The following is a 23,908-nucleotide window of genomic DNA, read 5'->3' as shown; positions in this document are numbered from 1 at the left end:
AATCCTTCTCCTCTAAAGAGCTGGATGTCACAGACTACAGTCATCTCCATGATTTCATGATCACAACAAAACAAAGATGCCCACTCCACCAAGAAGCCCACAGCCCCACCCAAGAGGACCTCCTGTGCCCCCCACCCCCATGCTTCCACATACAGTTCCATTAGACCCACCGAGAAGACACAATCTGTGCTTCCCCCGAGTAAGAACTTCCTTTTGCCCAAGAGGGTACATGCAGACAACAATCTGAGGTTTGGGTTTTAAGAAACAGTCGACCACTATAAAGATCACTGCCTACACCGTTTCCTTGTATAGAATGACCTTCTTAGTTCAGCTCCTCCCAGCCCTAGAAGTAACTTCGAAATTTATAATGAATTTAACGCTATAAAGAAGTACTTTCTGTAGATGGACAGCAAGCATTCCACAGTTATTCTGATGTGCAGCCGGGTTTGTGAACCAGGGAAATATAACTGACGGGATCAGGATGTGGTGACTCTGAGGACTGCTGCCACTCTCTCGCAGGAGCCCTTGAGAACAGCTGGACCCTTCACGCCAGCAGTGAGGAGGGGAGCAAATGCCAGAAAAGGTCCTCCAGCTCACAGTGGTCAAACAATCAGTGATGAGTAACAGTCACCACAGCTGCCTCTCTATGCTAGGTGGATACGCACACTCTAGAACAATATCTTCCTTCAATCTTCCGGCAGCCCAGCAAAGTAGATTCGGGTATGATCACCATTTTATGGGAACAGAGAGGTTAAGACAACCAATCATGGCCGACCTGGAGATGAGCAGAGCCACCTGACTCTGGCAGCTGTGCACGACTGTTCCCAAGACCTGGTCTTCTAAGGGCAGTACAAGAAATAGAATGGCCCTAGCCCTGGGGATTTATGGGATGCTAGTATCCCAGAATAAGCTGGAAGGGGACTGAACCTGTTGCTTCACAGAGGAGAAACAACCCCAGAAAGTGAAGACAGTTTCTTCAGATCACAAAGCCAGTCAATGTCAAAGCAGAAACCAGAGTCCAGGTCTCATAGGCAAGGTGCTTGGCATCTGTTACAAAGCAGTTAGGTGTTAGAGGCAATGCAAGGCTGCCCCCTGGAGGAAGGGCCAGAAACCTGCAGGCACCCCTTCCCAAGACCCTGGGCTGCTTCACTTTGCATGCTGGTAGATTTGGAGACACTGCCCCTCCGGGGATGGGGTCTCCTTTCTTTACTAGTGCCCCCCTGCAGAATCCCCAGGACCCTGTCAATGAAGTCCTATCAGGGGCCCAGTACACACAAAGCAGTTTTTCCTCTCACTGCACCCCTGAAATCACGGACTCAAGAAACACCTTGAGGGAATGGATTTCACGTGAGAGGCACTGCGGTGGGTACAGTGGGGACAGAATCTGAAAAAATAAACCTGTCAGTCTCCTCAGAGGTTATGACTTGTTGGGTGTCCCAAACACAACCTGTGGTAAGCAGAGAGCTGGAGTGAAACAGAGGGGAAGATCAAATACCAACTCGTGGGCTCTTGGCAGGCATCCTGTCTGAGCTAAGAGTGAAGAGGCCGAGATTTCAGTAATGAAGAAGTCAGTAAGAAGGTCCTGGGGAAAGAGAGAAGGCAGGGCCTCCCCTCACATTCCCTGGTGCCTGCTTTTCCTCTCAGCTCCTCACTCCCTGGCCACCCCCCATCCTGGGGCGTCTCCAACACTGACTCCTTCCAATGTGCCCCCACCCCCCACTGCACCTGCCTCTCCTCTCAGGCCCTCTCCTCTCAGGCCCTGTCAATAAGCTAAAACTAGTTCTTCTGTACTTGCTGCAGAGGACCCAGAAAATTTTCAAACCAACCTCTGCTCCCAAAGAAAGAGAAATCGCCTGAAGGAAAGAGCAAAGGTTGGGAAGAAGTGACAGAGAGAGACAGAAACATCTCTGCTAGTTCCAGGCCGCTGTGCAGGAGGAGCCCAGGAAGATTAGGATGAGCACACAGAAAGGGAGGAAGGCAGGAAGGCCCTGGATGGTTCTGCAGGACAGTCTGTCTGGTCTGGCTGGGAGGCTGAGGGTCAGCCTTATCACTGCAGGGCCCCGATGGCTATTTCCCCTAATGGGCAGTGAGGAACCACTCAAGATTGAGTAACAGGACGCCCTGCAAAATGTGTTTAGAGAGATTCCTGGAACAAACCGTGTCCTGCCCTCTGCACAGCGGGAGCTTGGGTTTCACAGCTCTGACAGCGCCTGAGAACCCCTCCAGCTGGGGGGGGGGGCTGCCTGTCCTGCAGCCAAGTCTCCACCTCCAATTCTTGGGGCAGAATTTGTGCCACCCAGGATGAAAGGGAAGGGAAGCCACAAAGTCAAAGTTGGGTAGAGGCTGAGAGAAAACCAAAGCCAAGCCGCTGACTGTCCGTGCACTGCTGTTTGCTCAATGCACACTCTCCCTCCAGCTCGGAGTCTGGGCGGCAGATGGTAGCAGAAGGTGGCTTGGGGTGGGGCGCAGTGTCCCCCCAACCCATCCTTCTGAATGTGGGGTACTTAGGGTTGGCTCAGATCCTGTCCCTAGATGGCAGAACACCCAGTCAAAGGAGGAGGCAGGACTAACACATAGGAAACAGCTGAAAACAACCTCAAACCACAGGATGTGCTACAGGCACTTCGTGCCCTAGGAAATCCGGGCAGTAAGAAGGAATCAGTGTGAACTGTGGTACCAGAGACAGCCTGAAACCTGTTTCCAATCGAGCACCAAACCCTTAAAGGCGCAAAGAGGAGGAAGAGACCAGTCCTACCAGATATGAAAACATATTATTTATTACTCTGGCAAAAGCAAGAATTCCACAAGAGCTGGAGAACCAAAAAGTTGACAAGTTAACACAATGCTCTTACCCCATAATAATCGCTGGGTAAATGGGATGCATGATGAGTCCTTCCGCAGCAGAAATTTCCCTGCAGGAATAAAGAAGAAGGGCGGGGGAGAATAAGGAAGGAAGGCCTTCTTAGAAACGGTTGTATGTTCTGCCCACCCACCCATCCATCCACCCAGCAGTTTTATCACAATGAAACGTGAAACCCTGGTCAGGGGAAATGATGCCTCTCTTCTGCCCTTCAAGACGAGATGCCCCTTTTAATGAGGGAGTAAATTATTGTTAAGAGGATACAAAAATACAGAATCCAATAAACTGGCAAGTCCAAGGTAACCATAATTTCTTCCCTGTGTTTTCCTACTGAATTCATCTCTCAAGAGTTTTCTGGAATCTTCTCTCGTTTCCCCTACCTCACTCCCACCCCTATTCCAGGACCTGGGCCTGGAGACCTCACGCCCCTAACGGCTCTCAGGCCCACTCTCCTCCTCATCCCGTTCTGTTCTCGCCCGCCTGCTACCAGGGCCTTACCCACCCCTGGCTCAGGGGCGCCTCCTGCCGCCCACCCGCAGCCGGTTCCAGCCCATCCAGCCTCAGTTCCCACCCGTCAGCACAGCGAGCCTCAGGTCCGCCCGCCCACTTGCCAGCTCGTCGCTGTCAGGATTGAAGGCATCGGCTCGGGCAGCCCCTCTCACCTGCCCTCCGCCGGAGCCAGGCGCTCGCCCTCTAAGTGCCCGAGCGCGCCGGAGGGGTCATCCTCGGAGGCTGTGCACCTGTCGGGAGCGCGGCTGCCCGGGGCCGGGTCCGCGTAGGGCTGCCGGGGCCCGGGGCGCGTTCCGTCTGACAAGACCGCTCCTCTCCCTGAAGAGCGACCCTCCTTCCCCATGTTCCCCCAAATATCCCCGCGTATCTGCATGTGCCGGCGGCCTGGGACCCGCGGCGGGGACTCCCGGGTCTCTGCAGGGAGAGATGGACGCGCGGAAGCAGCTCGGGCGGCGGAAGGGGCCGTAGGCACTTCCTTCAGTGGTAAAGAAGCCCTTCTTTCCAGCGGCCCTCTTGGCGCAGTGGGCAGCGCGTCAGTCTCATAATCTGAAGGTCCTGAGTTCGAGCCTCAGAGAGGGCACGGTTATTTTACTGTGCTCCAACGCGGCGTGTGCATTAAAACTAACGAAGGGTGCTTAGAAAGCACCACAGGTAGAGGGATGCCCTCCGTAAAGCAGCGTCCTGCCCCGGCGGAACTAAATCCTGGTTGGGCACACAGATCCCCCAGCTTCGCTAAACGAGAAAGCCGCAGGCAAGAGGAAGGACCTCGGCCACCCTCTGGAGCCAAGAATAAAAACCTGTGAGAAAAAAACACGCCGTGTTGGCGCGACTGGGGGGAAACGGACAAGGCGGTGCCGAGCGGTGCACTGTCTTTTACAACATCTGTGAAAACCAATCTCCTGGACCACTTCCGATCTCCCTTTTCTCCCCAGCTTCCTCTACTCGGAGCAAAGCTGTGTCTGCACCTTCTTTTGAGGCTGTATCCAGAGACTGTACCCTCGCTCTATTCCAGACCAGGCTTTCGAGAGCGGAGCAACCTGGGTAGTCAGCGCCCGTCCTTCCACGTGGCCCGGGACCGAAAGGTGGGGCGTGGCACCGATAGCCCAGGCGACGCCAAGCTCCACCCAAGGCTCTAGCTGAAGACTTCAATTTTTGATTATTCGGTTTACAGTAGCTTCCAGTTACTTTGTGATTTAATCTCTAGTTATTATTTAGAAGTATATTTATTTTCCAAAATAGGGAGATTTCTAGTTTTATTATTCATTTCTATCTTAATTGGTTGCATTGTGGATGTAGGGTATATATAATATGATATATATATTTCTTTTTAAAGTAAGTTTTTACCCACTGAGAGGCTTGAACTCACCACCCAGAGATGAAGAGTCACCTGCTCTACCAACTGAACTAGCCAGGAGCCTGGGTCATAGAATATATTCTATAAGAATTAAATAGCTCAATGTATGGTCGTTTTGTAAATGCATTTTGAATATTTGGGGGAAGTATTCTGTACTGGTTGTGTGCATTGTACTAAATTTTCTAATTACGTTAATCTTATATATTCTTTTTTTAATTCTTGTTATATTTTTGTATGTTTGAACTATTGGTTATTTTCAATTTTGTCATTTGTATATACTTTGAGGCTACATTAATAAATGCATAAAGCATAGAATTCTTGTATCTTCCTTGTGAATCAAACCTGAATTGAACACTTACGAAGTGTTCATCTTTATCACTAGTATTGCTTTTCATTTTAGACTACATGTGGCCTAACATTAATGTAATATCAGCTTGTTTTGATTTTGTGTGTACAAGAAACATCTTTTTCTAGTAGTTTCCTACTTCTATTATGCTTATGTTTTAATGTCTCTTTTAAACACCTACATTTCATGGGGTGCCTGGGTGGCTCAGTTAAGCATCCAGCTCTTAATTTCAGCTCAAGTCACGATCTCTCAGTTTGTGAGATCCAGCCCTGTGGCAGGCTCCACGGTGAGCCTGCTTGGGATTATCTCTCAAAAATAAACAAACGTTAAAAAAAAAATAAATGTGTATATTTGAGGTATTTTTAATCCAGTCAAATAACCTCTACAGATTAATAGGAATATTTACCTTATTTACATTTAATATAATTACTGATCTATTTGGATTTAAATCTACCATTTTAATAAGGTCTCCCTTTTTGTTCTGCCTGTTCTTTGTTGTGCATCTTCTTTTGGATTGCTTTATTATATTTACATTAATAAACTAATAGGTTAATGAGTTAATAGATTATATTAATTATTAATATGAATAATAACATTAGTGTTATTATTATATTCTATTATGCTAGTTTTTTCCCTCTATTTGGAAACTATACCCTTGTTTACTATTCTTTTAGTAACTAACCTTGAAGTTCCAATGCTACTACTTGACTTAATGAATACTGCTATTATTTGGGACTTTTACCTTTTACTTTTCTTGGGCGGGGGGGGGGGGGGGTAACCTCTACTCCCAACATGGGGCTTGAACTCTTGACCCCCTGAGATCAAGAGTTTCACGCTCTACAGACTGAGCCAGCAAGGGGCCCCAGCACTCTTACCTTTTTTCCAAAAAAAAATTTTTTAATTCTATTCCTTTATCACTCCGGTTGTGACCCCCTCAACTTACGTGCTTTTTCTTTTTTCAATTCTCTTGGACATATTCCTAACAGTGGAATTGCTAGGTCATATGGTAACTCTAGGTTAAGCATTTTGAACTACCAAACTGTTTTTCAAAGCAGCTGTACTTTTTTTTACAATCCCAACAGCTGTGTATGGGGGCTCCAATTTCTCCACATCCTTACCAACACTTGCTGTTGTCTCTGTTTTAGTCCATTTGTCCTCGCAGGTGTGAAGTGGTATTTCATTGTGGGCTTGATGAGCATTTTCCTAATGACCTTGTTGAACATCCTTTCATGTGATTACTGGCCATTTCTATACCATCTCTGGAGAAATGTCCATTCAAATTCTTTGCCCTTTTTGAAATTGGCTTATGTGCCTTTTTATGGGTGCATTACAAGACTTATTTATATATTTTGGATATAAAGAAATTGGATTTGCTAATATTTTCTCCCCTTCTATGGGTTGCCTGTCCCCTTTCCTGTCTCCCTTGAAGCAATTTTATTTTGATGAACTTTTTTTTTGAAGAAATAAACGTTGCAGAGAGTTGAAGCTCTCGTCTATGACCCAATTTCGCTGCCTCCCTCTTCAGAGATTACTATTCTAAATGTGATCTTTTTAATTCCCCAATTTTGTTTTGTTTTTTAATTATGCAAAATACCCATAAATGTTAACATCTTAACCACTGCAAGGTGTACGGATCAGTGGCACTAAGTATATTCACACAATTTGCCACCAACACCACATCCAGCTCTAGAGTTTTTTTTTTTCAACTTGCACAGTTGAAACTCTATCCCAATTAAACCCTAATCTTCCATTTTTCGCTCAGGCCCTGTAACCATCATTCTGCTCTCCATGAATGTTGTAAATACCTCCTATGAATAGAATCACAGTATTTGTCTTTGTGTGACTGGCTTATGTCAACTTAGCATAAGGTCTTCAAAGTTCATCCATGTTGTAGCAGGTGTCAGGATCTTCTTCCTTTTAAGGGTTGAATAACATTCCATTGTGTGTGTGTACATTACATGTACATCACATTTGCTAATCCATTCATCTATAAATGGACATTTGTTATAAAAGTGTCTATTTGTCTATAGCCCAGTGGGATAGATCTTCTATTGACCTCTACCCTCTGTATCATATTTTTGAATGGATTTCAATTATGTATATTATTTAGAGGCACTCTGGCTATAGGAGGGGTAGGCAGACTTTGACCAGCACACCAAATTTGTCCCACTGCCTGTTATATATATATATATATATATATATATATATATATATATATATATATAATTCCATTGGAACACAGCCACATTCATTCATTTATCTATTGTCTATGGCTGCTTTCATGCTACAACAGCAGAGTTGAGGGACTGGGGCAAAAACCATATGGCAAAACCTAAAATATTTACTATCTGGCCCCTTAAGTAAGTCTGCTGTTTCCAAGGCAATAGTAACAAATAGATTCCAAAATGTGTAACAGCTCAAACACCAGCTTCTCTTCCACAGCATAGTCCAAAGCCAGCAGTTTTCTCCATGTTTGATTCATGTACACAGGATGCTTCCACTGCACGGCTCTGCAATCCCCAAGGGCCTCCATGTCTTTGCCTTGAGCTAGTAGAAGGGGATCAAGAACCTGGAGGGGACCCCCGTCCTCCTTTAGCCTCGGTCCAGGAACGGAACTCATTTCTCACTCATGATTCATCAGCAAGAACTAGGTGCCTGACAATATCTCAAAGTAAAGAACGGCACATTCATGCCTCCTCCCAGTGACACAAGCTACAAACTTCAGTGGGAGGCCAGCTGTCTCAGCCATGCCAACACCCAGCAAGTGAAGAATCCGAATGAGCAAGAAAGCAGGCCGATATGGCTTGATTTCAGGAGATGGGCTTTTTCTGCCTGGAGAAGGCCAGATGGAATATTACAGAAAGCCAGAATGAAGAGCAGGCCTTTCAAAGATTCAGATAAAACCAGGTATCATCAAGCAGTTGCTAAAAGGAGAGAGAGAGAGAGAGAGAGAGCCCTTCCTTGGGATATGGTTAGACCAGCTCATGGACTCTTAACCTGGATCAAGAATTGAGTGTTGGGGGCACCTGGGTGGCTTAGTCAGTTGAGCGTCCGACTTTTGCTCAGATCATGATCTCGTGGTTTTTTAGTTCGAGACCCACATCAGGCTCTCTGCTGACAGTGCAAAGCCTACTTTGCATCCTCTGTCTCCCTCTCTCTCTGCCCCTCATTCGCTCACACACACTCTCTCTCTCCCACTCTCTCAAAAATAAATATTAAAAAAAAAAGAATTGAGTGTTGGTGGCCTAATGACACCCCAATACAGTCTGAAAGTTTACACAGGTAAATAGGTTTCTTCTTGAGCTTTCTGAAGGCTCCAAGAATTCTCTGACCCCTCTCCAAAAAGTTACAAACAAAACTAAGTGTGGTCTAAAATTCCTTCCACATCCTGGAAGCTGCTGAGTGGGGGCATAAGCAATCCATCACCATAAGTTTGTTATTTGGAAAAACTGACCACATCTTAGGCCATTTTGGTTTTTGCTTTTCTATTTTGTTAGTTATAAAGTCAGGTTTCCCCACCCAAACCCAGAAATCAGTGGTAGAAAAATAACAAAGGAAAAACCCCTAAGCCATCTCATAAAAACCTGAGAACACAGGCTGAGCGTGTGCCAGGGGCGGGGGGAATGGACAGATGACGGTCCATCGAGGGTTAAGGTGGAGGTATCCGGGGCATGGAAGTGGTCATCCGCTCCACCTGCTGACCTTCCCTGGGTCTTCGCCAGCAGGATCACGGCACGCCAACCTTCAATACAAGAGCTGGTAAACAGTGGCACTGTTCTTGGAGCCTGTGACCAGATACTGGTTGTCAGAGGACACATCACAACACAGGATATCTGTAGACTCCTCTGCCTACAAGGAAAGAGAAGCCAAGAGTGACTACAGGCAGGGGCCAGGCTCGGGCCAGAGATGAAGGCCTCACTTAGGGCTGTGTCAAGGCTAAGGACAGACCTGAGCCTCAGTCTGGAGACAACAGGGCAGGTCTCGTGGTTCAAGGTGAAGCCCATGAGTTCACTGGACCTTGGGTCTTCATTCCCCTTGATGTATTAAACGGCCCAGATACCACCCCGGAGGTACTTTCCAGCACTGTCCTTGGGACCTGACCTAATGGATCTGAGGCTATGAGCTCTGAGTGCCTGGGTGTGCCCATCCCTCCTCCCAATACCTGAAACAACCTTTGTAGAGAAGGTGCAGCTAAGCAATGGATCGATTCATCCAGCGTGGTCACAAAATAGCTCCCTGGCAAAGGAAAGGCAGATGGAGAGGCCAGACACCAAGCTTGCATTCCAATCCCAGCCTCATTCCCAAGGGGACTAGGGAAAGGGCAACTCCTTCTCTGCCTCAGTTTCCCCATCTATAAAAATCAGAGATAAGACCCAAGCCATTCCTTCATCTGGTCCTACCCTCCTGCTACACGTGGGATTATGGTCAGTATCACTGAACAAAAAAAAGGACAATCAGATGGGATTTCATGTCTCTTCTGCCTGCCTGTGTCTTCAGGCTGCTGTTCTGTGTAGGAAGGCACCATTACAGAGAGAGCCAGAAAGGAGAGGGAGGGGGACAGAAGACAAACAGGGTGCCAGACCACAGCGGGAGAGGAAGCGGTGGGGAAGGGTAGGTGGGTGCAGAGGCAAGAGCAGCAGGCAGGAGAGTCGACACCTGGGTCTTGGCTTGGCTGCGCTTGGGGCTGGAGGGTGAGGAACAGACCCTGCAACAAGGCTGGGCCCAGATTCTGCAGATAGGTAGACACCCCATGGTGTGACAGGGCCCCTAGAGGTGTCACCTGGCTTCAACTCACCACAGGAGGAAAACTTGAGGTTGTGGTGGTGGATGTATTTGTTAAAGAAAATCTTCAACTTCTCCCTCCGGTGCGTGTGTAGGATTATGATGTCACTGTTTCTCAAGCCTACTAGCACCCACTCTTCGCTGGGGTCATGGGTAATGCTGAGGATCTATTTGGGAAAAAAACTGGAGTCAGGGGTGCCTGGGTAGCTCAGTTGGTTAAGTGTCCAACTTCAGCTCAGGTCATGATCTCCCAGTTCATGGATTCAGGCCCCGTGTTGGGCTCTGTGCTGACAGCTCAGAGCCTGGAGCCTGCTTCAGATTCTGTGTCTCCCTCTCTCTCTGTGTGCCTCCCATGCTTCTGCTAGCGCTCACTCCCTCTCTCTCAAAAATAAACGTTAAGAAAAAATTTTTTAATTAAAAAAAAAAAAAGAAAAGAAAAAGGACTAGAGTCAGTGCTCCAAGCTGCCAACACCATCATTTGTGTCTCCTCTTGAAACCCGGCCCTTCCTCCTGCAGGACCCCCAGCTCCCAGCCACCGTCTCAGCCCTGGCACCTCATGCCGGAAATGGTGCTCCTGCACCCTCTGGTAGCTCCTCAGGTCCCAGGAATACAGGCTGGCATCTTCACCTCCTGTCCAGAACTTATTGCCTGCGATGTCCACGCATCGGGATCCATATTCAGGGACTTCGTGCTTCCTGGAGGGAAAACAACTCATAGAGATTCACGCACTGGTTAAACACTGGGAAGTTCTGGGCCCAGGAAGCCCCCAGGAGTGCCCCCCCACCATATATTCTCCTCACAGACTCCCCTGATCCTACCGCACAGAGCGGGGAAGCGCTGTCCAGAAAGGGACACAGGCTTTCCCAAACACCTTACTGTCAAGCCCTCCCCTAGGTCATACCTGATCAAGATTTGGTTCTGCAAGTCCCAAATCTCAACAAATCCTTTGAAACAAGCCAAGCAGATCTGGGCATTGGAGGAGAGAGCCAGGGAATAGCACATGGGGCCTGTGGAGGCCAGCTGTGCCCTGACGCGAGGCGTGGGTGCCAGATCCCAAAGAGTCAGGTTCCGGGACAGACCCCCAGTGATCAGGCTCTGCTCATCAGGCAGCAGCTTGCAGGCGAGGACACGGCTCTGACGGTCCTGCAGGGACAGTTCCCACCCTCACATCACCACCTTAAGGCACGGGGTCAGAGTCTCACGCCAGAGATCATACCCGGGCTCCCCAAGCCTATCCCAAACATCCCTCACCTGGAAGTCCAGCTGGGCCTGTGGGGCCTTGTTGCAGGCATGCAGAGCGCTCTCGTCCCACACTTTAATGTAGCCATGCCCACACGTGTACACGTGGTGAGTCGAGCCGCTGATGGCAATGGCGTAGACCTTCTTTCCATGGCGGACATTGCCAACCTTCCAGGACTCCCGTGGGGCTCTCTGCCTGACCACCACTTCATCAGGAACGGGAGGCTAGGGACAGGAGAAGGTAGGCGGCCATCAAAGGGCATAGCCCCAGCCTACTGTCATCCACAGCCTGCCGGTCCGCTGACTGAATTCCTAACTGTTCACCCAACAGCCCTCTCTGACCCGGGGCGAAACCATGTTCTTATCTGGGGACCCCAGACCATAGACATCCTCCCGCACTAGCCACATGGTGCCCAGGCTTCCCTCCTTGACACACAGAGCCACATTTTGAGACAATTCTGTGCACCAGCAGGAAGAGCAGGACCCGGCACAGCCCCCTGAGGACACAGCTTTCGAAGAGGTGACACTGTGAGCTGAGGGCCCTACATCTTGGTGACGAGGGCAGGGTAGCCTAGCTCAGAAGAATTAGGGAGCTGCAGGACCACCCCACCACCACCAGCACCGCCTAAGGGAGAGAGAATGAGGACACACTGTGTGCCCTCACCTTCTTCTTACTAGCTTCTTATTTGGGGCAGGTCAGGGGAAGGCAAAGATCCCAAGTTTGGAAAAATAACACACTTACAATTGCCCTGAGGAATGACCAGACTTCTTCACTGGGAGGTGGCGAGGGGCAAGGCTGGCCTGCAGGGAAATATCAACACCCACCCGCTCACAGAGAGGGGCAACGGATAGCAACAGAACCGCAGGATTCAAGGAGAGGGCCGCTGTCCTGACACCAGGCCTGAGTCTTGTCCCCCACCTTCCCTGCCCACGCATCCCACCTGGGACTTACCACACTCGGGTCCTGGCAGGAAGCTACGACACATAGAGAGCAGAGAGGGGACAGCGCGTGAAATGCAGGGCTCTGTGCTGGGATCCCCTCTCCCACCACCAGTCTTGTTCAAGGGGAGACCTACCTGCGATCCAGTTCTGCTGCTGCTTCTGGCTCCGCCTCAGAAAGCCAGCTGGCCTGGAGCTCAGATCTGTCCAGAGGCTGGAGGACCCACTGTTGTGGGGTCCCAGAGCTCATCTCCTGATAAACCGGGCCATGCGATGTCTGGGGAGCCAGGGGCTGCTGAGGCATCCCATACTCCCCCTCTGCTTGGGATTGTGCTTGGTGCTCATGCTGGGAGGAAATGCCAGAGCTTTCTAGCACGTTCCTCCACTCCTCTGGTTCATCATAAATTCTGAGTGTACTAAACGAGGCCCCCTCCTTCCCTCTATTCATGTTCTTAGATCAATCAAGTGTCTGAGCCACCCGGTTTTGGGCTTGAGAAATGAGTCCATCAAACAGCTCCCGGGGTTACCAGTTCATCCTGATCCCCTGTAGCAAGAGAGAACAGATGCAGAGACACAGATGTGCAGCATTCAGGGCCTGTTTAGGAGGCTCTGAGAACACCTCTCATGGTGAGAGGATTCAAAAGACGGGTGGCCGACTAATGTTTTACCCTAAATGCTGGCAGTGATAGTGTCAAAGGTGAACGTTTCTCACAGACACTTTGAGATGTTAGTAGCAGGTGTTGGGTTTTTCCTAGACCCATCTAGACAGATGGCATTTCCAGTCCTTTTAAATCCGAGTCACCCTTTAATCTGGCAATATACCTTTCAGATGAGGACTCACCCCCAATGTAAACATGGGGTAAGGGGAAACTCCACTCATGCCACAGGCGCTTTCCCTGCCTTCAGGGGATCCCCGAAGGCAGTATGCAGACATGATGTTCCATTTGGATGGAGCAAGGTCACACAACCACAGAGTTTGCTGGTGGGGACATTCATCTATCCCACCCTATATGGTCATTCTGAGAACTAAATGGAATCCCGTGTAGAATACTCAGAATTATGCAAGGCTACTGGCAGACCTTCATTAAATGGCAGTGAGTGCATTTATCTGCAGACTGTGCCAGGGACCAGACCTTTGAGGATTTAAAACAGATCATCTGCCTTCCCCCAGGCCACCCAACAGCAAGCCCTTGGGAGGGCCTGGGGAGACCCAGCGTTCCAGAACACAGCAGAGCAAAAGCTCAGCCAAAAAATGAGAGGTGGTCTGGGGAAGGGGTCTTCCCCTGTCTATGGAGACCATGCCTGGACGACCAAGCTCAGTCCTTGGTTCTCAGAACCCACCCTCCGCAAATGCCCCATGGTCACCCCAGAGAGGCCGGGTTGCCTGCCTTTGGGAAGATGTAGTTGTATCGCCAGACTCCACTCCTCTGAACACTTTGAGCTCTTACTATGTGTTTAGCCTTGAACCAAACACACTCCTCACAACCGTGTGAGCCACATTTCACAGATTTTAAAAACCAAAGCTCAACTTTGGTTATTTAACCAGAAAGCACAGGGAAAAGGTTCAAATCCCGCCCTGTCTGGCTCTAAACAGTCTCCTTTCCTGACTCTCCACAAGGAGAAGGAAGACAAATATCCACTGTCTTTACAAAAGTGGTTACCTGGGGAACCTGAGTGGCTCAGTGGATTAAGTGTCCGACTTAGGCTCAGGTCATGATCTCGTGGTTCATGGGGTCAAGGCCCGCATCACTCTCTGTGCTAATAGCATGGAGCCTGCTTCAGATTCTGTGTCTCCCTCTCTCTCTGTCCCACCCCCATTCGCGTGTGCGCGCGCGCTCTCTCTCTCTCTCTCTCAAAAATAAATTTAAATAAATTAAAAAAACAAATGTGGTTACTCTCCTACCTAACACTGCCACTTTTAGGGATTTAGCCTGAAGGTGCACTTAAATATACACAAAAAGGACACCTGTACAAGCAGAAGCACCACAGCACTGTTTGTGACAGCAGATGACTGGAAAAATCCAATGGCCACAGGAAGGGACTGGTGAAATGTCACAGTATATGCATTCTGTGGAATACTACACAACTGTTAAATGTAATAAGGACACATCTTTAAGGACTGGAGAAAAATCCAAGGTGTGTTAAGGAGGGGAGGGGTGGATCTAAGGTTCAGACAAATGTGCATAATAGCAGCTTTGGTGGAAAAGAAGGATGGAAATTAGAACCTATCTTTGCATATGTTTGTATGCACAGAAGAAATCAGGAAAAGCAGTCGTCTTTGGGAATGCAAATTGACCCAAAGGAAAGAAGAATGGAAGATCTGGCCACCGTAGAACCTGGGATAGTTTTTGCATCGGTGTGGCTCCTGGAATCTAAATGTAAAATAGTTAGACCTTGAATCTTTTCCTTGACCAAATCCATCTTTCTCACCTTCCCCCAAATGATAATTTGGGGTCCTTGTGATGCTCAGTTACTTGTTTAAATAATTTAACCAATTCATCCTGACGCCTTCAGCCTGCATTAAATGGGCCACGAGGGCTGGCTCACCCTGCTGAGGGTGGAGGCCCAGAGTACCCACATTCCCAGCCAGCGTGAGGAGGATGAGCAAGCGGGGACTGGCAGCAAGCTGCCCTTGGGTAAAGCTTAAAGGCAGTGAGGCCATTTAGCCAGTATTTCACAGGTGAAGAAGATTTCACCCTAAGAGTAAGACAAGGCTTTCTAGAAAGAGCAGAAGGAAGAGTCACTATCACTGAACCCCGCTCTGCTCTATCCCCAGAGCTGCAAATGTAGAGACCCCACCCCTTACCAAGCAACTCCTACCCCAGGTTCCACACAAAACGCTAGTGCTGGGGCTCCATCCTGCCCACAAGGCAAGCACTCACCAATCCCCATGGCTGGAAACTCACCCTGGAAGGCAGAAAGCCAAACCCCAGAGAAGGGAAGGCAGCAGCAGAACCGAGACCTCACTGGTGCTGAAACCCTTCCTCTCACACCCAGGCACAGCCCCCTCCGTGAACTGCTGCTATTTTTAAACCTTAGCTTAATTGATAATCAAGCCCTGGGTCAGAACCTGGGTCAGGTGTCCTGGCCCTGAATGGTACCTGAATGGTTCCTCAATTCCCGGGTGGGCGTGGCCACAACCTGCCATTTCCAATTAGACCCTGTGTCCTTGGAAGAGAGATAAGATGGAGGTCTGCCAAGTAAGGTCAAGGAAGGAGGCAAGATGGAGCCAAAAACTGTTGTGGGGGAAGTCTCTGGATCGGGTTCGGGCCGCCCACTAGAGCCAGCATTTGCACAGAGGCCGAGAACTGGGTAGAGCTGTCCCCAAGAGCTGGTTTAGATTCATGTCTTCTGGTGAATCTCTTTGGGATTGAAGGCTGGTTTGGGGCTGAGGCCAATATGGGCTTTGATGGGAGGAGAAGGGGGCCACTAGAAGGGAAGACCAGGGAAGCCTTTCTTTTCAGGCACCCCTCATCCAGTGGTTCTTAAATATGACACCCGGAGTGCAGCCCCCACACCCCCCCCCCCGCCCTCGCCACAGAGACTCAGATTCTGTAGGTGTGGGGTGGGGACTGAGACTGCCTTTCTAACAGGTTCCTGGGTGCCACATTTGAGAACCACTGCCAGCCCCTCAGTCTGGTGGTCCCCTCCTGCAGGAGAGAAAGGCAGTGCAGCTGGATCCCCTCCTGCTTCCCCCCCCTCCCCCCCCCCCCCCCCCCCCCCCCCCCCCCCCCCCCCCCCCCCCCGCCTCTTGCTCACCCTTCCAATTGAACACACTCTCTTCCACTCTGGTTCCTTTCTCATTTGCTGGCTTCCTTCTTTTGAAGCAGCAGTCCTGAAATGGCTGCTGTCCACAAAGAAATCTTTTGACCCCTAATCTCCAAAACCTACTGTCTCTCCCTTTCTCTTTCCCCCTCACTAACACATCCCTCATCCCCAAAAATTTTATTACTGCCTGTGGTCTCCCAGATAATGCCTGGCATTATCCTTGGCCCAGTATTTGAGATCTGTCCCCATCCAGGCTCAGCCTGTTCTCGCTTTTTCCCTGACTGCACCCTAACCTGACCCCAAAAGAACTTGACTGCACCTTTCCATCCTCATACTTCCCTATGCTGTTCCTTCATCCAAGAATGTTGTTCCTTGTCCACTCATGCGTCAGATTTACACTCCCATGTACTCTGAGCATGGTGCCAAGGACCAGTGATCAAGCTAAGACATGGCCCAAGTCCTTAGGGAGCTCTGATTTGAGAGGGCAGGACAGAGGGTGGTTGATGTAATTCCCGAGCTGACGCATGACCACTTTTGGCGAGTTATCCCTTTTTTGACGAGTTATCCCTTTTTTGATTCTCACAGGAAACACACAGCAGTGAGGCATGGATTTTATTGCTAGTTTGGAAATATGAGAATTAATTCGGGCGGTCAGAACATCACAGAGTCTTATCCAGGGTCTCACTGAACAGGTGGGAGAGCAAGGGTCCAAAGCCAGGCCTATCTGATTTTTAAAAATATGCTTGAGAGAGAGCTGTACTGAATCATAGGAGCTCTTTCTATACTCCGCGTATGAATCCTTTGGCAGAACATGTGCACTGCCTGTGTCTCTTGCCAACCTGTGGCTGGCCTTTTAGCTCTTAATGGTGTCTGTAGATGAATGGAAGTTCTTAATTTTAATTCAGTCCAGTTTATCTATTCTTTTAAGGTTAGTCTTTTTTTTTTTGTCTTATTTAGGAAATATTTTCTGCCTTCAATACCATGATAATACTCTCCATTGTTTTATTCTAGAAGCTTCTCTATTTTACCCTCTACATGTAAATCTACAAAACTTGGCAATATCTAGAAAGGGAACACAGAGGGTCCAGAGAAGCCTGGGCCTCTCTTGAAGGGGGAACCAGCAAGCAAAATGGTGAGGAGCCCAACCCTTCCATCAAACTCCTGATTTGAAGCCCAGGCCTGCCACTTCTCGGTTGCCAGCCCATGCCTCAGCTTTCACATTTGTAAAATGGAGATGACAAGATCACATCCTTCTTAAAGCTGAGGTCAGACCTGGAGGTTTAAGAGGGCTTTGAAGAGGCCAGGTTTCATGTAAATGCTCACTGAGGTTAGGGGCCTACCAAAGAGGAAAGAAAAAGAGAGGCGAGAGAGGCCAGTGGGAAGTCCCCTGTGCAGTGAGGCAGCCCACAGAGGAGAGAGTTGCCAGCAGAGGCATAGGGTCTGGATCCTAATAGGCTGCATTGCTGGGCACTGGGCATGCTTCTCTGTGTCATCACTGCCCCCTCTCGGCTGCCCCAGGAGGGAAGTCACATCTAAGGAAAATGAGGTTCAAAGAGTTTAAGTACCTTGCTCAAGATCACACAGCAAGGAAGGGCTGGAGTGAGGGTTTGAGGCCAGGTTCACACAACCCCACACGGCCCTCTTCCAGGCTGCAGGGAGATGGAAAATGCCGGGAACAGGGGGCCATTTGGCTTCAGCAGCCTGGAGGTGGTGGTTTCTGTGCATTCTTGGGCCAGACACTAGAATGCTAATATGTGGATCGTCAGACGTTGAGAACAGAAGCGGGGGTACAGAGTACTTAACTGAGACATTTGAACAGAAGAAGAAATGGGGCAGCCTCTGTGGGGTATAGTGTCAAGAACAGTGGTTCCCAAGCTCAGAGGCAAGTTAAGGTAACCCAGGTACTTACCAATGCTCATGTATCTGTGCCCTCCCCATTCCCATTAGTAGGGAAGCAGCCTGGGCAACAGCATTTTTCAGACCTCCCACTGTGATTCCAATGCAAGCTAAGGTTGAAAACCACTCAAGTAGAGGGTTTTGCAGAGAAGGGTAACAGGAGCACAGAGATTGTGAGAGAGGGTAGAGGGAAGAGGTTGGGAGATATTCCAGAGGCTGGGGAAGGAGGGACAAAAATGATAAAGGAAGACCCCTGTGGTCTTGGGAATGGTTGAGGTCATGGGCACAGGAGGAATTTAGTTTGAGATGGAAAGGGAAAATGACCACAAAAAGATGGGCAAGGACAGTTTCACCCTATTGTCCCTCTGCAGAGCCCATGGATGGAGGTGCCCATCCTGAGCCCAGGCTATACTAGGGTTGGTGGCCAACAGATAGGACCAAAATTGTGTGAACCAGAGTGTTGGAGCTTCCAGGAAAGGAAACAAAATGGGTCCAGGACTGCAATCAAATGCATCTGTGCACCCACCCACTCACTCACCACCCTTCCCTCCAAGTGGCCAGTGAGCACAGTTTTACTGCTCCCTGGTTGCACTGGTCTGGGAGGACACAGGGCTGAGCCTACAAACCTGGCCTTGACCCTTGTGAATTTAGGTCTTTGGAGTGAAACTAACAGTTGAACTGTCAATTATAAATCAGAGTGGAGAGTGTGACCTGATGAACTTAGGGAGGGTGTGACAGGGGAATACAGATAAGGGGGACACACCAGATGTGAAAGATCACGAGTGATCCGTGAGGTGTGTGACATGAAGGATGGGAGGCATCAGTGGGGAAAGCGGTGGGGGGATGGGAAGGAGAGCATGGGAGAATGTTCTAGGTAGAGAGCATAGCAGGTACAAAGGTTTGGAGAAGTGTATTTTATTTTTTTTAATGTTTATTCATTTTTGAGAAACAGAGAGAGAGAGTGCAAATAGGGGAGGGGTAGAGAAGTAGACACAGAATCCAAAGCAGGCTCCAGGCTGTCAGCACAGAGCCCAATGTGGGGCTTGAACCCATGAACCATGAGATCATGACCTGAGCTGAAGTCGGATCCTCAACTGACTGAGCCACCCAGGCGCCTCTGGAGAAGTGCATTTTAACAAATGGGAGAATTTTCTAGGAGCTGGAGCACAGGGAGTGTGTTGTGAGGGCAGGGAGGGCAGGGATGTGTGTTCTAATCTAGGGAGACTAGGTGGGGAGCAGCAAAGGATTCTGAGCTGGGGGAGACAGGAACGGACTTGTGTTTTGAAAGGACCAGGCCTTCAGTGGATAGTTTAGGGGAAGGCGGCAAGATTGGAGTCTGGAGACCAGTTAAAAATGCTCAACATTAGCAGTCGTTAGGGAAATATAAACCAAAAGCACAATGAGATACCACTTCCCATCCACTAGGATGGCTAACACAACAACAACAACAACTAAGAAAATGATAAATGTTGGTGAGGATATGGAGAGACTGGAATGCCAGGGCATTGTTGGTGGGAATGTAAAATGATGCTGCTGCCGCAGAAAGCAGTTTGGCAGTTCCTCAAGAAAGTTAAACACAGAATGACCATATAACCTAGCAATTCCTCTCCTAGGTACATACCTGAGAGAACTGAAAACAGAGGCTCAAACAGATTTTTGTACACCAACATTCACAGCAGCATTATTCACAATAGCCAAAAGGTACAAATAACCCAAGCATCCATCAACGGACGGCTGGATAAACGAAATGTGGTCCATCCATACAAGGACTGTTAGTCACCAATAAAAAGAAATGAAGTGCTGACCATAGTACAATGCGGATGAACCTTGAAAACCTTACACTAAATGAAAGAAGCCAGACACAAAGCCTGCATATCGTATGATCCCATTTACATGAAATGTCCAGAATTGGCAAATCCAGAGAGACAGAGAGCAGATTAGTGGCTGCCAGGGCCTGGGGAGCCGGGAGCGATTTCTTAATATGGGGTTCCTTTTGGAGTGATGAAAAAGATCTGAGATTTGGACAGTGGTGATGGGTACACAACACTGTGAATGTACCTAATGCTACTGAAGTACACACTTTGAAACAGTTAAAATGGTAAATTTTATATTATGTGTATTTTACAACAATAAAATAAAATCAGACATTGTGTCATGAGCTACAGGCCTCGCAAGTTACCATAGCATTTTTCCTCTTCCTTCATCCAGCAGATACCAGGCAGTTTAGCTGGTGGTTTTCTTAACTTTTGCTCCCCTAGTAGAAGAGCCAGCCAGCTGCAGGTGCCCCCGCCCCCAGACACCCTTGCCAGCTATAGTCAAATGGCAGCATGGGGCGGGGTGGGGGGTGGGGAACGTTAACAGGGTGGGGAAGTTTGGGGGGGTGGGTTACAGTGACGAGCAGCACTCAGTGGGCAAACACTGAGGTCACTGTTTGGATCCTCAAAGCCTGGGCTCAAATATTGACCTTCAGATCTCTATTTGGGGGGTGCAGAGCCCTTTGGCGGGCAACTGGAAAGCAACCAAATTCTAAGACTTGCGCTCACAGGCCAGTGTGTGCACTCGATGGTTGCTCTCATCAGAGGCTCCCTGACCCCAGGAGTTTCTCTTTCAGCACTAGACCCTCCTCGGGAATCCACCTGGACACCCATTGCTGATGAAAACGTATATAAACCATATAAACATAGACACAAAACATTTCTTCCCTTACTGATTTACTAACATCATCCACTCAACTGAAATGATTCAACTAGCAAGGTCCTGCCCAGCCCAATAAGCTGTCCCCACTCCCACCCCCAGTGACTTTGTGGTCCACAGGGTAAGGCTGGAAAACACAAGCTCCAGGTAGAGGGCTCAGAGAGCTGGTGGAGGACACAGCACAGGGGACCCAAAGGAGAGGGGGGAGGGCCAGCAAGGGGGCAGTGGTGTTGGGCTGAGCTCAGTGTGAAGGCAGGGAAAAATACCTCTGGGTATTAAGAACACCACACCGCAGGGCTGGGCCCCTGCCCACTGTTTACCTGGTCCCTGCACTTCCTCTAACTCCACTGTCATGGGGAGGCCCCAACCCACTGTTCTTTACTATGTGCCCTTCCCAGGGCTGTGGATCCCACCTCCCTTATCTATTGTTCTTCCTACCCAACTCACACTCGCGGCCCTGCTGTGGAACGCTTGGATTCTGTGGAACGCATTCCGATTTCTGTCTTGGATACCCCTGTTTCCAAGACATCTTTAGGCACAAACCCCCTGACCTTTACTCTCGGGCCCACTGGCAACTGGCCCCTTCACAGTCTCCCACAGGGGCTCAACTTAGGTGAGTTTGCAGTATGCGCCTCTGAGTAAGATTTCTCGGGGCGGGGGAGGGCGGGGCGGTGGAGGAGTATGCTTCTTTAAGAGTTTGCAGTGCCTTGGCCTAAGCCTTCTGTGCGTTCCAACTCTGGCCTGCCGGTTGTCTAAGGTAGTGTCCACCCCACCCTCACCACCGGTGGATCCCCAGTTGAGTTTTCCACCAAGAGCTCGGACCGGGCTGCCCCAGGAACACCCCTGGGATCAGGGTAGGGAGGAAAGGTCCTGCATCCGGGCAGCCTCACTGTGGGGGGTTCTGTGCTTCCAGTCCCTCCTGGAGAGCGGCCCGGGCTTCTTGCGCCCTGCAGTGAGCGAAATGGCCACCGGGGGCAGCAGGGGGCCGAGGTTGGTGGCCGGTGGCTGCTAATGGCTTCTCAACTGCTAGTCCCAGAGCCCTGGACACGCAGGCCCGACGCCCCTGCCCTTTCTTGTTCAGGGGCCAAAACAGTGCCCTGGTGGGAAGGCTGCCACCTGGCTACCCACGCCGCGCGCTGTAGCCCAGGACGGATGGGACCCAGAGCCTCAGGTCCCCACCCTAGGAGCGCGTGGGCCCGGGGCTCGCCGGCCAAGGACGGGTGGCAGACACGAGGTACGGATAGCCGAACTGCCCCTTACCGTGGCGGGCTGGAGGAAATCGGCCGCACAGCGCGAGGTCTTCCTGGAGGCTGGGCCTGTGCTGAGTGCCTGTGCGATTTCAGCGGCTGGCAGGGGCTGGAGGCACAATGCAGGATCACCGGAGCCACCCGGGGACTGGCAAGCTGTTGCAGGCAGAGCTGGAGCAAGAGGGAGGCTCTGGCCGCTGGCTGCCCGAGCGCAGTTGGAGCCAGGGCCCAGCAGAGCAGGTTCAGACGGGGGGCTAGAGTCCCGGGAGCCTTGAGATCAGTTGGATTTGCTGGGGACCACGTGGTCTGTGCTGCGTTCTGGCCTCAGAGCTGGGGGAAGGGACTTGCAGGGAGCTCTCCCAACCGGTAGACTGGGGACTCGCGGAGAAGGCCAAGATTCGCTCATCTCCTGGTCCCCAGCACTTGGTCGACCCTGGCCTGTGGCAAGGGGAAGGGTGTCCTCAGTTCCCTATCAAGAGACAGGATAGCACATAGAGTGGGGTTGTAGTCTGGGGAGAATGCAGACGTCAGAGGCAGAGAGGACAGAAGAGTCCAGAGGCATCTTCTCAGAATTCTCTGCCAGGAGGAGAGGGATGATAGCCCAGGGGTAGCTGTGCTGGGCCTCTTGTTCCCAAGATGACATTGGAGGCCTGTCCTGCCTTGGCCTCTCTCCCCAGGCCATCCCCTCACCGGCTGGGTGCTGGGCAGCCATATTTCCCTCTAAGCCTCAATTTACCATCCTGACCTGGACAGGGCAGGAGCAGATGTTCTCTGAGGACCCTTCCAATGTGACAGGCCAGGGAAGAAGGGTGTGCTGCAGGGACAGAACATGCTGATTGGGACTGAGGGACAAAGGCTTTATTTAATCCTGGCCCTTCCAGGCTCACAGCTCCAGTTCAGAAAAAGAAAAGAGCTTTTGTGAGGGGACAGAGGTCTCCAGTGCCATGGCTCCTCTTTGTCCTGATAAGGCTTCCACTGGGCCCAGGCAGCTCTGGGCTGGAGTCACCTATGAGCACTGAGGCTACAGGATATCAGGACCACTGGTTGATGGAGCCATTCGACTTCATGAGGTTTTGCAGGTATCTATTTTCTGTTTCCTCTTGTCCTTAGTATCAGAATAGAGCACCTGCCCTGGATAGTAACAGACCTACAGAGAAAGAGAAAACCCTCAGGGACCATCTGGGTGGGAACAGCCTTGAATTCTGTTGCCAGCCCTCACCCTGCACTGACAAGGGCCTGAGACCCAGAAACCATGGTCACATAGAACATTGGTATTGGATCCCGGACAGATTGTCCTCAGCGGCTGACTCTCCTAGAATCCCTGCCTCGGTCTTGCCTCAGCAGAGAAACTGCCAGATGCTGCTGCAAGCCAGGACTGCAAAGATACAACTAGTGGCTGCTCATGAACCAGGATGGTTGGCGAGTGCTGTGGCTTTCTGGCCTGTGTAAGAGACATTAGCAGCTGATTTGCTGGGTGACCAGGCCATCCACCTTTGGGCCTGTTTCTAAATAAATGGCCTGGGGCACTTTGAAGTCTGGAACTACCCAGAAGTGCAGGTTCAGATAGTCAGGGGGAAGGCCTTGTTCCCTCCTATGTTCTGAGGGGTTCCAGGCTCTGCCTCCACGCCCACTTAGTTCCCAGGAGCCTGGGGGCAGAGCAGTGGATAGGGATTTCTACAACAATGGCATCCCAGGACACTCTGCTGAGGTCCTACACCACATCATTAGCTTTCTAACAGGAATGGTGCCTTTGAAATACTCAAGATAGTACCCCTGGCCAACACCAGTAGCTCAAGCTACACAGCATGCAGCAGCAGGTGTCAGTGCCTCAGGGAGTGTACGGTCTCTGTATACGTAGGGTACATTGTGTCTGTGACCAGAAGTGTATCTATGGGAGGGTCTGTGGAAGAGAGGTTTGGGGGCTCCCTGTGTATGACTGTGTGCGTGGTTTTTCACGCCTTAGAGGACTGAGCCTGAGCATCTCTTCATTAATCATTTTTACATCTTTTTAAAAACTGCCTGCTAGTATCATTTTCTGGGCTTTATTATATTACTTATCTCTTAATTGTAAGACCTTTTTATATATTAAACTTTTATATCACAAAACTTACAAGGGTATTTCCACTTTTTGTGCTTTATCTTTTAACTGTATTTGGAATTGTTGAGAATATATGTATTTAATTTTGAAAACTCAGTGTTTTGATATGTTTGCTTATGGTTGGTTTCTAGCTTTCATCTGGTGCTCAGGAAAGGTTTTCTCCATTCCATGAAAA

The 23,908-nt window shown here is 49.9% G+C and overlaps 1 protein-coding gene and 1 non-coding gene across 6 annotated transcripts; one reads left to right on the top strand and one right to left on the bottom strand.

Annotated features, from left to right (window-relative positions):
• The first annotated feature begins 3,877 nt into the window (after positions 1-3,877).
• Positions 3,878-3,950, top strand: TRNAM-CAU. Its single transcript has one exon. It is a non-coding gene; the product is annotated as a tRNA-Met (tRNA).
• Positions 3,951-8,538: 4,588 nt separating this feature from the next.
• On the bottom strand, positions 8,539-23,792 carry TLE7 (TLE family member 7). Of its 5 annotated transcripts, none has more exons than XM_045046990.1 (10): positions 21,649-23,792; positions 12,168-12,574; positions 12,044-12,066; positions 11,834-11,892; positions 11,104-11,316; positions 10,754-10,995; positions 10,406-10,562; positions 9,866-10,019; positions 9,243-9,306; positions 8,539-8,919 (listed from the first exon to the last, which is right to left on the bottom strand). In XM_045046990.1, the coding sequence occupies exons 2-10, from the start codon at positions 12,476-12,478 to the stop codon at positions 8,568-8,570; spliced, it is 1,575 nt and encodes a 524-aa protein (XP_044902925.1). In that variant the 5' UTR covers positions 12,479-12,574; positions 21,649-23,792; the 3' UTR covers positions 8,539-8,567. The 5 variants fall into 5 exon arrangements, with proteins under 5 accessions (XP_044902925.1, XP_044902924.1, XP_044902926.1 ...); XM_045046989.1 differs by lacking the exon at positions 21,649-23,792 and adding an exon at positions 14,937-15,083; XM_045046991.1 differs by lacking the exon at positions 21,649-23,792 and adding an exon at positions 14,937-15,083 and having other exon boundaries at positions 10,406-10,547.
• Positions 23,793-23,908: the final 116 nt, after the last annotated feature.

The sequence above is a fragment of the Felis catus genome, chromosome E2 (assembly GCF_018350175.1).
Source record: "Felis catus isolate Fca126 chromosome E2, F.catus_Fca126_mat1.0, whole genome shotgun sequence".
NCBI classification, from domain to species: domain Eukaryota; kingdom Metazoa; phylum Chordata; class Mammalia; order Carnivora; family Felidae; genus Felis; species Felis catus.
The sequence above is the reverse complement of the archived record's forward strand: the minus strand, read 5'-3'. Positions and strand labels throughout refer to the sequence as shown.

Bases quoted from the DNA above. Each gene is read 5' to 3' on its own strand.
- TLE7 (XM_045046990.1), bottom strand. From the start codon at position 12,478: ATGAATAGAGGGAAGGAGGGGGCCTCGTTTAGTACACTCAGAATTTAT. The intron at 11,317-11,833 runs GTAAGTGTGTTA...TCCTGTCCCTAG, and splicing joins GGTCATTCCTCAGGGCAATT to CCTCCCGTTCCTGATGAAGT. The intron at 9,307-9,865 runs GTGAGTTGAAGC...TTCCTTTGCCAG, and splicing joins CCTCAAGTTTTCCTCCTGTG to GGAGCTATTTTGTGACCACG.